General features: G+C 42.3%; 1 protein-coding gene across 2 annotated transcripts in view; it reads right to left on the bottom strand.

The window, feature by feature from the left end:
• The window catches only part of LOC137415153 (glutamate receptor ionotropic, kainate 2-like), a 442078-nt gene that overhangs the window by 217563 nt on the left and 209934 nt on the right, over positions 1–14581 (bottom strand). For both annotated transcript variants that reach the window (XM_078778642.1, XM_078778643.1), the window contains exon 7: positions 6806–6949. In XM_078778642.1, coding sequence (XP_078634768.1) covers positions 6806–6949 — 144 coding nt within the window. The remainder of the gene's footprint in view (positions 1–6805; positions 6950–14581) is intronic.

Genomic DNA, 14581 nt, shown 5'->3' with positions numbered 1-14581 from the left:
CGCATGCCAGCTCGGTCGGCGCGGAGCTGCTCAATGTGCATACCAGGGAGCTGAAGGTTTCAGCGTTGATTAAACGACGCCGTTGGACGTCCACCAGCAGTCCGTGTGCGCAGAGGAAGTCGGCGCCTAGCAGAGCCATGGGCACGTTGGCGGTTACAAACGTCCAAGCAAAGCGTTGGCCGCCGAAGCAGAGGGTGACGTTGCGCGGGCCGAAGGTGCGGATAGTCGATCCGTTGGCCGCAACTAAGGAGGGGCCGCAAACCGCGGATTGCCTGTCCTGGTCAGAGGCGGGTATGACGCTCAGTTGGGCGCCGGTGTCGCACAGGAAGCGCCGTCCGGACGCTTTATCCGTGATGAACAGTAAGTTGCCCGTGTGGCCGGCGCTCATGGCTGGTAATGAACGCCGGCCCGGCCGTTTCCCGGCCTGCCGAAGGTGCACGGGGGTCGGCATGTCCGGGCCTTCTGTCCGAACCTGGCATGATAGTAACACCACGCTTGGTCAGGTGGAGGCCTCGGTCGTCGTGCCGGAGGTGGTCGGCTTGGTAGAGCGGCCGCCAATGGCGTCGGCAGTTCGGCCGTCGACCGTGCCGGGTGCTCGGGCGCCCTGGGTGTTGCGTCGGACGGCGGTGGGTCCCATGTCGCCGCTACGATGCGCTGTCCTGCGGCGGAGATCTTGTCGGCTTCTCTGGCAAGGGCCCGGGGATCTGTGATCGTCGTGCTTGCCAGGGCGAGGCGTACCGGGTTAGGCAGCTGACGGAAGAACAGCTCCCGGAACAGGAATGCCGGAGAGTGCTCGCCGAGCAGTGAAAGCATGTAGTCCATGCGCTCGGAAGGGCGCGTGTCGCCGAGCTCAGGCAGATCGAGCAGGCGCCGTGCGCGTTCCGCCGATGGGAGGGCGAAAGCATCGAGGAGCAGCTTCTTAATCGCGCCGTATTTGTCAGCGGCTGGCGGGCTTTCGAGGAGGCTCAGGGCGCGGGCCGCGGTAACCGACCCGAGCGCAGCTACCACATGGTGGAAGCGGGTGTCGTCGGCCGTGATGCCTCGCAGGGCGAACAGGGACTCCGCCTGTGCGAACCAAACCGCCGCGTGAGCCTCCCAGAAGGTAGGCAGTTTAAGGGCGACTGCCGTGTCCATGTCGATAGGTCACCAATGAAGGAGCCGGGGCTCCCACGTCGATCGGAAGAATGGACGCGACAAAAAGCTAGAATTCATCTGAGTTGCTTTAATGAAATCAAACACTCAGGCACTCTGAAAAACCGTTTATCAGTCAGCAATATATATCTATTCCGCCAGGGGGTTTGCCCAGGCCCGGCGCCAGGGGGCGTGGCCCAGCATCCTGGCTGCGGCCTGGCAAGTTGAGCGCGGGCCTGGGCGTCCTGGACGAGCCCGGCATGGTGATCGCTCCGCGTCCTTGATAGGTGCAAGGCGATTGTGAAAACTCAGCGGCAGCCGCTACAATCTGTCTTTTAATCATTTTATCGATATACCTCATTATCTTCAACATCTCTTTTAGATAACCTCGTCATTGCCTCCTTTATATTGTAGAAATTCCTGTCTCCCTCACCCACTCCTCATTGCCCAGTCTAGCTAGGCCCAAAATCAATCTAGTCGCTCTACGTTGAACTCCCTCCACAGTAGCGATGTTCTTTCTCAGATGTGGTCACAAAAACCGCACACAATATTCCAGTTGTGGCCTCACTAAGTTCATATACAGTCTTAAAACCACGTCGATGAATACAACCTAAAAGCCTGTTTACTTTACCTATTATCATTACTATCTGGTAATTTAGCAACCTGGCTCTGTCCTGTCCGATTACCCCCTGCCATATTCATTACCACCCCCAGGTCCTTCTCTTGTATCACACGATCCAAAACTGCCACTTGCATCCTGTGATCTCTATTTTATTTATTCTCACCCATCCCCAGCAACTTACATGTATTTATATTAAACTCCATCTTCCAATCTTTTATCCAATCTGTTAAAGTATTCACAGGGTGAGTCATAAGGCCCAGGGCTCAGTTTTAACGGCTTATGCAAGATTTGTTTATGCCATCTACCAGGGTGAGCCATAAGCCCCAGGAGTATTAACCTAATATAGTAATAACAGTAATACGTAATAACAGGAGTAACTGGAATGACACTCGGTAGAGCGCAAACCTCCGCCCGTTTGAATAGTTTACGTTTTGTATCCCACTGATAGGCCGGGTCTGGATTCGGACCTGAACCAAAAGCTAATCAGCTGGTTCTTGTCGCCTAACCAGCTCATTCACCAAGTATTGTACTAAGTCTTCCACAACGTTTTGAAATATTGTGCTGTATATAGTTTTTTGGCTCTTTTTCTCAATGGTGAAGAATCATTAAAAATTACAAAACTCTCGTATCCGGATCTTCACCAAAATCGAATCATTTTTTCCATGTGATACACACAACCTATCCACTAAGTTTCGGCCAAATCCGTCCATAACCTTTTGAGATATACTGTTCACAAACAAACAAACAAAGAAGACAAGAAGGCGTCAGGCGGCAGCCTCACGGACATAACGAAAATGGAGAGAATCAATAATTGATTGCCTAATTGATTAATTGTGTAATTAACATAAATAAATAATAATCGTAAATTAAGTAATTTCTTAATCAATTGGCTAATAGCATACCGAAACCACCACTGTTTCATCCAAATCTGTAACTTTTTGAAAATCAAGCAATTCATAAAAAAAAAAAAAAAAAAAAATATATATATATATATATATAAAATAATTAATCGATAAATTGATTAATCAATAAATCAAAAATATCCTTTATAGCCAAATTACTTGGTCACTGGCATGTCCAAATATCAGCTTCCTAGCTCAAATGGTGCCTGAGATATTGCCCAGAGGAGAAAGGAAATATTTAAGTACTTAATTAATTGAGAATAATTAAGTAATTAATCAATATATTGACATTAATTGCCCCTAAAAATAGGTATTTTTGTGTTTGTTTGTTTATGTGTTTAAAATCTCATGATTACGTTGGTATGATTGTACATGCTGCCCTGTCTCCGAGCAACCATTGAAATTGGTTTAAAATACCGTGATACTATTTAAAATACCTTTAGTCGGTGTAGTATACTGCTTTATTCTACCAGGTGAGCGCCCAGGGGTATTGCCCCTATTTTCTTAAATTATTGTTTATTGGTTTAATAATTTGATGTTTAATCTCGATTTGGTTCAATGTATTATTTGTACGGGCAATGGTACCCGCCCCAGGGGCGGGGCTTCCATTGGGAGGCCCAAATTAAAAGGCCAAATATCAGAAATTGAAGGCTTGTTTTATTTTAAACGATTCATATAAACATCCGTTGAATCATATCACACGCAAATCATCAAAATCTAAACCGTATTTGGAGAATTTCAATAAAAGCCACATCACTGTTCATATCGGTAAATATTATTCCATCGTGTTTGGAAAAACTGGAAAATTGGGGAAAAAATTGGAAAAACAATATAGCCTATTTTACTCCAGGGGGTCCCAGGATTACCCACCCAAAATTTCGTTGCGATCGGTTCAGCCGTTTTTGCGGTACCTGGGAACAGACAGACAGACGGACAGACAGACATTTGGTGAATTATAGTAAGATAATTTTTTTTAAATTAGTATAAATACCTGGTATAAACAAATCTTGTAGAAGCAGATAAAACCATGTCCTGGGACTTATGACTCATCCTGTGGACGTTCCTGAATCTGACCACCCCTCCTCACCGTCTGCTATCTACCTTACCTCAAAGCTTTGTGTCATCTATAAATTTAGAAAGCCTACTCTTCACCCCACTGTCCAAATCATTGATATAAATGATGAATAATAATGGTGCTGGTACTGATTCTTGAGATAACACATCTCACTCCCAGCCACGCCTTGCTTTCTATCACTAATCCAGTTTCCAATCCAGTTACTTACCTGATCAACCACTCCACAAGCCTTCACCTGAGCTAACAACCTTCAATAAAATAACCACCTTTAGAGGCCATTTTTCCCCGCAAAGCAGGGGTTGGCCTTTTTCGGGAACCGTGGTTGTTGTTGTTTTTCGGTCCCCTTTTTGAAGCAATGTTTTACGGCCGGATGTCCTTCCTGACGCCAACCCTTTTTGCCGCCTTTAACGACAAACAGGGAATTACCAGTGAACTGGTACTCAATTGTAGAATAGATGCGGTACTCAATTGTAGATGAGTTATTGTACATCTACAACTCAATTGTAGATGCGGTACCTTATTAAATGCCTTCTGAAAATCTAGATATACCACATTCATGGCAGTTCCATCATCTATCCAATCAGAAACTGCCTCCCAGAACTCCAATACATTTGTTAACCAGGATCTCTCTTTAGTAAATCCCTGCTGACTTTAATTAGTTTGAGATTTTCTTCATGGTTCTCCACCTGATCCCTAATTAAGATGTCCGACATCTTCCCCACAACTGAACTTAAACTAACAGATCTATCGTTCCGCAATTCCTCTCTGGATCCTTTATTAAATAGCGGTGTTACATTAGCTACTCTCCAATTCTCCGGTACCTGTTCTGACACCATTGAGGTGTTAATGATATATCCGCTCACATCACACCTCTGTTGTACCAATTCCCCCAATACTCATTGATGCATATTATCAGGCCCTGGGGCCTTGTCTTCCTTCCTCCACTCCAGCCTGGATCTTCCATAAAAACCCTTCCTCACCTCCTTGATAGATACTCTCAGCTATTGACAATTCTCCTGACTGTTCTTATAGTCAGGTTCACTTTGTCAATAAATTATATTTCGTTCAAAATCATGGTAGATTAGCAAACCTATACATTTTTGGAAAGGTTATAGCATAAGGAAACTAAAAATCAATGATTACATTTGGAGAGATACCTGTATGGCGGCCATTTTGGATTTTCAAAATGGCCACTGTAAAATACATATTTTGTTCTATTTCTGCCTCTAATTACCCTAAAAACTTAAAAAAAATATACTAAACCTATATTTTCAGGGACAAGGAATCCAATGAAAGTATCAAATTAGTGCTGTGGGGAATGGTAAGACGCGAATCAAAGGTTTTGAATTGCAAAATACTGTCTTTATATTCGCGATAAGTTGCATAATCAAATACATGTTATCATTTTGTACAGGCAGTTAATAACATCAAAATGTGTCACAATAATTCATATCACCAAACATACACAGGCAGTCAGCAAAATCATATATACACATGCAGTCAGTATAACTTCACATCTACACAGGCAGTCAATGACAAAATATACACAGGCAGTCAATGGCATCAAACATACACGATTACAGAATATGCCATTTAGAGTTCGTCATCACTGTCCTGTGTGTCGTATCCGACAATATAGTCCGCATCGTTTTCACAGTCCGTTCCACACAAGCAAAGGTCGGTCAAATTGATTGGCAAATCGAATTGGTCGAATGGTCGATCGAATCGAATTCGATGAATCGAATCGAATCGAATCGATCGAATGGTCGAATGGTCGATCGAAGCGATTGGTCGAATGGTCGAATCGAATTGGTCGGAATTGGCAAATGTAAACATTGATTTTCAGATTTTCCATGTAATAACGTTTCCAAAAATGTATAGGTTTGCTAATCTACCATGATTTTGAACGAAAAAACATAGTGAACCTGACTATTATGTAAATGTTAATGCAAGATAACTATTTAATAAGCCTGCCATCTCGCTTTCATCACTATCCACTCTGCCTTGACCTGAATGGGCCCACACTTGTCTCAACCTGATCTTTAGCCCTGATGTATTTAAGGAACTAGCAAAGATACCCGCCCTATGGGCTGGGCGGGGCTTCAATTGGGCGGGGCTTCAATATGGGTGGGGCTTCAATTGGGAGGCCCAAATGAAAAGGCCAAATATGAGAAATGTAAGGATTTTTTATTTTAAACGATTTATATAAACATCCGTTAAATCATATCACACGCAAATCATCAAAATCTAAACTATTTGTAGAATTTCAATAAAAGCCACATTACTGTTCATATCGGTAAATATTATTCCATCGTGTTTGGAAAAACTGGAAAATTGGGAAAAAATTGGAAAAACAATATAGCCTCCAGGGGGTCCCTCCAGGGGGTCCCAGGATTACCCACCCAAAATATCGTTGCGATCGGTTCAGCCATTTTTGCGGTACCTGGGAACAGACGGACAGACGGACAGACGGACAGACATTTGCTGAATTATAGTAAGATGCCATGTTATTATGTTTAATATTCTTGGCCACGTCGTTCTCACATCCTCTTTTGGCTTGCCGATTTATTTTATTAACGAACATCTCTTCAAATCCAAAGACAGATCCAGATCAGACTCCAGTTCCGTCTTATGTAACGGATAAATGTCTTCTGGTTGTACCAAGTTCTGTCACATGGAAAGCACAGTGGGTACTCAATGATGGAACAACAGTTTGGCTCATGGAAAAGTTTTTGATAAAATTAAAATAAAATAAAAAGGTTGATTGAAGGGGGTTTTTTTTCATTAATAAACATAACTGCTTAGTTGGGAACAAATTTGACACCAGAAACGGTTCTTAAGAGAAACGATGTGCAGCCTGCATTTCCTGTACCTTGTGAGGACAGAACGTCATTGCGATTAACACCGCCTATAATTTATCATCATTACTTGTCAGTTCTCTTGGAAAACAGTTTACATTTTCCATATCCCAATTTGCTAGCAGTTAAACACCCAAGAAAAAAATCAATGAGCATGTGTGTAAGAAAGAAGAATGAGAAATGGAGAGAAATTGGGACATTGGGGAGAGGCCCTCACCTGCTTTATGAGGCCCATGTAACGAGAGCCGAAGCGCCAGGGTTTGTGGCGATGACATTGCAGGGAGCTCACGGTCATCTGAGTAGAGTGCTGGGAAGCGATGGAGACCACGTGCACCGCGTCGTACATCAGTGCTGCGTCCGTCTGCAGGGAGTGGTGTGGACGGTGAGGCAAACAGAGAGATGGGCAAATTAAGGAAATCAGTGCAGTGGTCACGTGATCATGAAACCCCATGCACAGGCATTTGTCTCTGCTACTATTGTGGGGCAACACCTGGTTTTAATGGTGACTTTGAACAACAAACATTTTGTTTGTGAAATAAATGTTAGCTCTTTCACGAGCCTCGATTCAGTATACAAAAAAAAAAAAATATATATATATATATATATATATATTATATATTCTTGCCTGACTGCATTGCTACCTCCTACCTGGTGTTCAGCAAGGCAGAGACAACGTATTTGTGTAGCAGACAATGCATGTTGCTAACAGGTTGTATGGCATTTGCTGTTATGGGACATGACCTGTACCTTGCTGCTTCAAGTTAGGGGGTTACATTTTTACATATTAAGGTTGCCTTGAAAGGCTCACTTTGGATATGGAGGAAGTTTATGGACGCACGTCGAACGGTGTAGGTTGAGGTTGTGGGTGGTGGTTCATTTCAGCCTAAAGGGGTAGTGACTGAGCGTGGATGAGAAATGGAGATGTGTGAATGGTGTGTGTGTGTGTGTTTGTGTGTGTGTGTGTGTGTGTGTGTGTGTGTGTGTGTGTGTGTGTGTGTGTGTGTGTATGTGTTGCAGGAGTGGGTGTGGTTTTGCATGAATGTGTTTTTGTTTGAGTGGTGCATGTTGTAAGGGTGGTGGTCGGTTTTTTGTTTTTTTTGGTGTGTGAGTGAGTGAGTGGATGAGGGGCTGTGGATTCTGGGAGTGGAGGCGGTTTTGTTGTTATAGTCTGTGCTCTCACTGGCTGGGGGTGGGGGCATGTATGCATCCAGGTGTAGCTGCTGCATGTGGAGGCGTATGTGCCCTTGCTGGCCCACCTGAGCTGACCGTATCGAGGTTGAAGGGCCGAAACGGGATGATGCTGAGGACCTCGACTGAGGACCCGGTCAGTGAGGCACACTTGTGTTTTGAAAGGTGTTTTGAAATATATATATATATATATATATATATATATATATAACAGAAAGAAAAAAAAATATATATATATATACAGTATATACATACACACAAGTGAATAAAAAAATTTATGCTAAATTATAAAGGCAATGTAGGGATGACAAACTACAGTCTAAAAAAGGTCCTAAACAAGATAGGGATGACGTTGGTTTGGAGAGTAGCTAACAGTATTGCCGTCACATAACAATCCCTACATCACTGCCTCCAGACTATTGTCGAGGGCTAGGCCGAGCTAGAAACATTAGAAGCTCCTATATTTCATTTCTGCATTAGTATAAGAAGCTCCTCTATAATTTCAGGGACTTCTTGCAGTTTCAGTTGTCTTTCCTACTTTTCTTTTTTATCAACTTAGAGTAACCAATCACAAATGTAGATAATTATAGAATGCTGTTATTCGAGATGTTCATGCAGTTTGTAAGAAGTTGATGATCATGTACTGATATTATAACATTATACTTGGGCTGCTAATTTGTAGAATCTCAGTATGTGGCTACACTACAGGAGTAATCAAGTACTGGTGTAACCAGTGGAGTGTTTGTAGAAGCTTGAAGCAGTAACTGATTAAGTGTAAATGAGGCAGTGATGCAGGGATTGTTATGTGACGGCAATACTGTTAGCTACTCTCTAAGTCTAAACCAACATCATCCCTATCTTGTTTAGGACCTTTTTTAGACTGTAGTTTGTCATCCCTTCATTGCCGTTTTAATTTAGCATAAATTTTTTTATTCACTTGTTTCTGTAATTTTTTGCAATGTGGAATAACACAATGGTATATGGTGCTCAGAGGATACCCAATCTAGGAGCAAAAGTGTCAAGATATCTTCGTCAGCAAAGTCAAACACTGCACATGTTCCTATATTGTCTTACGTAACCCTGACTGTATCTTGCAGCTCTGTCTTATTGCTCATTTCTCAAAGAGTAATGTCTTCATCCAGCCTCATGCCACACAATGACATGCACTTAGAAACGGCCAAAATAGTTACTGTGGATTTACAGTCGAGAGAACAACATCAAAGTGATCATGCTGCAGCTTGATGTGTATAGCCATCATCGTGACATTTTCATGCAAATTTCCATCAACATGCATAGAGGACACACTATAGAATAGTGAGCACACTTTAGAATAGTGAGCACACTTTAGAATAGTGAGCACACTATAGAATAGTGAGCACACTTTAGAATAGACTTGGCCTTCTTTAGATAGTGTGCACGACGAGCAGCTAGTTCTTTATGTCTGTGAGTACTGTAGCGTCTTTTAAAAGCAGCTTTGAGCTCGTCTCAGTGAGCACAATTGTACTCACTACGAGCAGCTTTGAGCTCGTCTCTATGAGCACAATTGTACTCACTACGAGCAGCTTTGAGATCGTCTCTGTGAGCACTGTTGTATTTATTGAAAGCAGCTTTGTGCTTTACAGAGCCCACTGCATAGCTAGCTTTGGAGGCAACTTTTCTCTCCTCACTTTAATCGAGGTACTTGTCACGTGCTGTGATAAAATAATCTGCTTGTTATTTGCATAATATTTTATATTTTGAGCTCTTTTATTTTGCTGAGCAGAAGGCATATTGGAGGTAGCAACTGTAGCGGTTCTTTCCCTTTGATAGACCGGATAACATCCGTTCGCTCCTCGAATGCAACTGGTGTGGTTTTAAGGTTTCCCTCCAACCAATAGGGTGGGGGACAGAAGGGAGGGGCGGAGCCTCTCGGGAGGAATTTATGCACGGCCGGACGTGAAAGACACTCGAGTGGTTTTTACTGTTTTGTTTACTTGAAGTGTCAATAAAACATATAATACACTCGAACTGCAAGTGTCCTCGATAAACTACCATGAGAGCATGAAAAGATACTCCAACTTTCGTTATGTATCAGTGGGAGGGCCCGACATTTTTTATCCGCGGCATCCCTACGTTAGTACGTAGAGTCGAGAGAGCCAGCGCACTCCATGATAATAGTTTTGTAAAATTAACTTCAATAAAGAACTATATCAAGACAAGATATCAGTACTTATCTGTAGTTTCCAAATCCGAGTTCTGAGAAATTAGAAGACCTCGGTAATCGTTGAGTAGATTCTCGCCAGACAACAACAGTCACTATAAATCATCAGAAAGACGTTAGTCAAACACACTATACACGTGACATGCTTTCTTATCTGCACATGCGCATAGCAAGGTTCAGGTTTGAGCGAGTCGGGAGCCTAGGATCTTTATATATAAATATCAATTAATTGACCATTGACCACTGCAGTCGATGCAGTATGCCAAAACAAAGATGAAACTGTTCTATACGATGGTATATGTATGTATATTTGTATGTGTGTGTATATATATATATATATATATATATATATATATATATATATATATGTCAGACTAGGTCATGAAGAGATGTTTATCATTTCATATTAGCTCAACAGCTATACAGTTGTTCCAAACCTTTTTTCTCTCGTTCCCCCCTTCAACCAGTTCAACCATCCGGATTTCCCCCCCCACCCCTCCCCCCCATATATATATATATATATATATATATATATATATATATATATATATATATATATGAACAAGGAAAAAAGTAGCCAAAACACAAAATGTATTCGCTTAATAACATAAATAACATAATAAATAACATAAAAATATAGCAACACACACACACCCACACACACATACAAACCTACACACACACAGAGACACATACACACTCACACATATAAATTTTATAAAATTTTTTTTATTGTATATACATTTTTATTTACCGACGATATTATAAATGTTTATGTTAAGTAAAAAGTCGAAGAACAAAATAATTAAAGATTTGAGATTTATTCACTAAAGCACAATATTACACGAATGCTAATATTGTATTTCCCTTGGAATAAGTTTCCCCCCTGGAATCCTAAAACTTCCCCCCAGGGGGAAATTTCCCTCAGGTTGGGAAATGCTGAGCTATAGCGAAACCAAGAGTTAAATTCTAATGTAATATTTGTCAATATTTTAGAGGGTGATTCCTGTGCTAAAAGGATGGATCTTATCAGAGAGATAAAACATGATCAGATATTTATTGGATCATGATTTTCTTAAATTCAATGAACTTAACTTTAATACTATATAAATAGAAATATATATTTTAAATCTAATCTAAAGGGTGAAGCCAGCCCTACATATTGGAGTCGGGACCAAAAGGAGGGACTGTGATTTGGTATCGGAGACTGAAAACGAATGATAGTGAGACGAGCGAAGCGAGTTGAGCTATTATGAGTTTTTAGACTACGGTACCAAATCACGGGCCAGTCCCTCCTTTTGGTCTCTACTCATGCCCAGAGGGACCACAGTCACCAGTGCATCATACTGCGACCTCCAAAAAAAATCATCTGAAACCAGCAATCAGATCAAATCATCGTGGACTACTCACTACCGGTGTTTTGCTGCAGCATGACAATGCTCGGCCCCATACCGCCCGCGGTACAGATGCAACAATCGAGGACCTGCATTTTGAGTTTCTTCTTCATCCACCCTACTCGCCAGACCTCACCCCTTCAGGTGTGGAAGAAACCACATCTTTGGGCCACTTAAAGAGGCGATTGGTGGAAACACTTTCCAATCCGACGAATAGATCCAAGAGGCGGCGCATGAATGGCTACACAAGCAGCCAAAATATATTTTTTTTCTAGAGGAATTCAGGCCTGAGTAAAGCGCTGGGAAAAATGCATTGAACGTAATGGAGATTATGTTGAAAAATAACACAGATGTTACACACATACATGCAATAAACAAGTTGTGAAAAATGTTTCAAGGTTACTTATTGACTGCCCCATATATATATATATATATATATATATATATATCAGTCATTATGCGACCTTCATATCATCAGTGGGGAACCGCCAGCAAGGTGTCCCATACAGCTGCTGCTGCACCTCACTGGGAACGATAAGCACCGCCTGCCACACGGTAACATTATCTTTGATATCCACTCATCATATGGAGTCGACCTGGATGCGGTTGGGAGTTACTAATTGGTATCTGTAATCTGGTTCTCAAACCTAATGACACTTGTGACAGTATCTGAATTTATAATCCATAATGACGCACTGCTAGATGGCTCCCCTGGAGCTTTGCAGGCAATGCGGCCATGCATGCCAATGACGTCATGACGTTCGCTCATTAGGTTGGAGAACCAGATTACAGATACCAATTAGTAACTCCCAACCGCATCCAGGTCGACTCCATATGATGAGTGGATACCAGAGATAATGTTCTTGCCGTGTGGCAGGCGGTGCTTATTGCTCCCAGTAAGGTGCAGCAGCAGCTGTATAGGACACCTTGCTGGCGGTTCCCCACTGATGATATGAAGGTCGCATAATGACTGATATAAAAATCGAAAGGTTTTCAGAGTTACAAGTGCATGGAAGGCTCACTGCGTTGCCCTGATGAAGCCCCAACAAGGGCAAAACCAGGTCGGTAACTGTGAGTTTTGCATGCACTTGTGACAGTATCTGAATTTATAATCCATAATGACGCACTGCTAGATGGTTCCCCTGGAGCTTTGCCGGCAATGCGGACATGCATGGCGATGACATCATGACGTTCGCCCATTAGGTTGGAGAACCAGATTACAGACACCAATATATATATATATATATATATATATATATATATATATATATATATATATATATATATATATATATATATATATATATATGTATATATATATATATGTATATATATATATATATATATATATATATATATATATATATATATATATATATATATATATTATAATAGCCGTATATGATTCTGTCTGTCTGTCTGTCTGTCTGTCTATCTGTCTATCTGTTGGGTGTCTGTCTGGGGTGTGGCTTACTTGGTTTGCAGAGTAGCTCCACCCATAGCTCCACCCATTCTGGGAGAGGCTTCATATAATTATAAACAAATATCCACCATTTTATTAACTCGCATAGCTTTGAGGCCTGTTTTGTAGGCCCGTGGTGTCTTGCTCTCTCTCCCAGTTTTATTTCAAATCAAATTCGATATATCATTTCATTTTTCACAGTCGCTAACATACTTTTAGACTCGGTTGAAAAAAAACGGGAAGAAAATCCGATGAAAGTTGCCGTTTATAGAACAAAATGAATTCTCAAACGCCTGTAACTTCAAGGCCATTGAGTCTCTCTCACGCCTTTATCTCCAATCTAACTCACCATATGATTTCATTTTTATCGATGGTTTTAGACTCGGTGTCAGCAATAATTGAGAACATTCCACACACGCGGGAAAATGCAGAGATATATTTTTAAAAATCGCGTCATGGTGTATCATACACCGCCCAACATGACACCGACGGCAACGTGTCGATATATATAAAAAATTCGCTTTTGCTTTTCCGTTAAGATATATTACTTTTTTGTTTGATGACAGTCGTCACAAAAACGTCAACAATGATGCCGACATATATTTCTTCGTTTTTATTTCATTCAACATTATTATCCGGAAGTAAAATATGTTTCAGGAAATTACCGAGAGATATTTCTTCGTTTTTTAAAATTAGTTATGTGCGCATACACTTTAAATAGGTTTATTTGAAATCTTTAATTTTCCACAATATAATTTACTTGCCATTTATCATTTGATGATTACGAGACAAATTCCTCTTGAGGGTCATGACAATTCATGCGCTGCGTGGAAACTTCTATTTCCAAAATGAATGAGACGATCGATGAAGAACGCAGACTTGAACAGGATGCAGCAAGAAAACGAATGAGACGGGCGAACGAGTCCATCGACGAACGTCAATGCAAACTTGCGGGGTCACCCGTGGGAATCCCACGGGCATGGATGTGTGTGACATTTCGACATATTGAGTTAGATGCTGCACATTCATTTTTACAAAATGGTTACTGGCAAGTCATCAGATCCAGAAATGGTGTAATGAACACAATTTATTTACGCGCAAGCACGAAAGCAAGACGGGCCGATTTCTGATTCCGACCGGCCGACGGGCGAGACGGGCCGATTTGGAGCAAGAAAAAGAACGAGACGGGAGAAAAACGAGAGAAACAAGACGGGGAAAGCCGATTGGAGAGGCGAGTGAGGAGCGATTGGAGAGGCGAGTGAGGAGCGATTGGAGAGGCAAGTGAGGAGCGATTGGAGAGGCGAGTGAGGAGCGATTGGAGAGGCGAGTGAGGAGCGATTGGAGAGGTGAGTGAGGGGCGATTGGAGAGGCGAGTGAGGAGCGATTGGACAGGCGAGTGAGGAGCGATTGGAGAGGCGAGTGAGGAGCGATTGGAGAGGTGAGTGAGGAGCGATTGGAGAGGAGAGTGAGGAGTGATTGGAGGGGAGTGTGAGGCGCGATTGGACAGGAGTGTGAGGCGCGATTGGAGAGGTGTGTGAGGCACGATTGGAGAGGAGTGTGAGGCGCGATTGGAGAGGAGTGTGAGGCGCGATTGGAGAGGAGTGTGAGGCACGATTGGAGAGGAGTGTGAGGCGCGATTGGAGAGGAGTGTGAGGCGCGATTGGAGAGGAGTGATTGGAGGGGAGTGTGAGGCGCGATTGGAGAGGAGTGTGAGGCGCGATTGGAGAGGAGTGTGAGGCGCGATTGGAG

Source organism: Myxine glutinosa, chromosome 5, assembly GCF_964187855.1.
Source record: "Myxine glutinosa chromosome 5, kmMyxGlut1.1, whole genome shotgun sequence".
NCBI classification, from domain to species: Eukaryota; Metazoa; Chordata; class Myxini; order Myxiniformes; family Myxinidae; genus Myxine; species Myxine glutinosa.
Note: the sequence above shows the minus strand (reverse complement) of the source record. Positions and strands in the feature narration are given on the sequence as shown.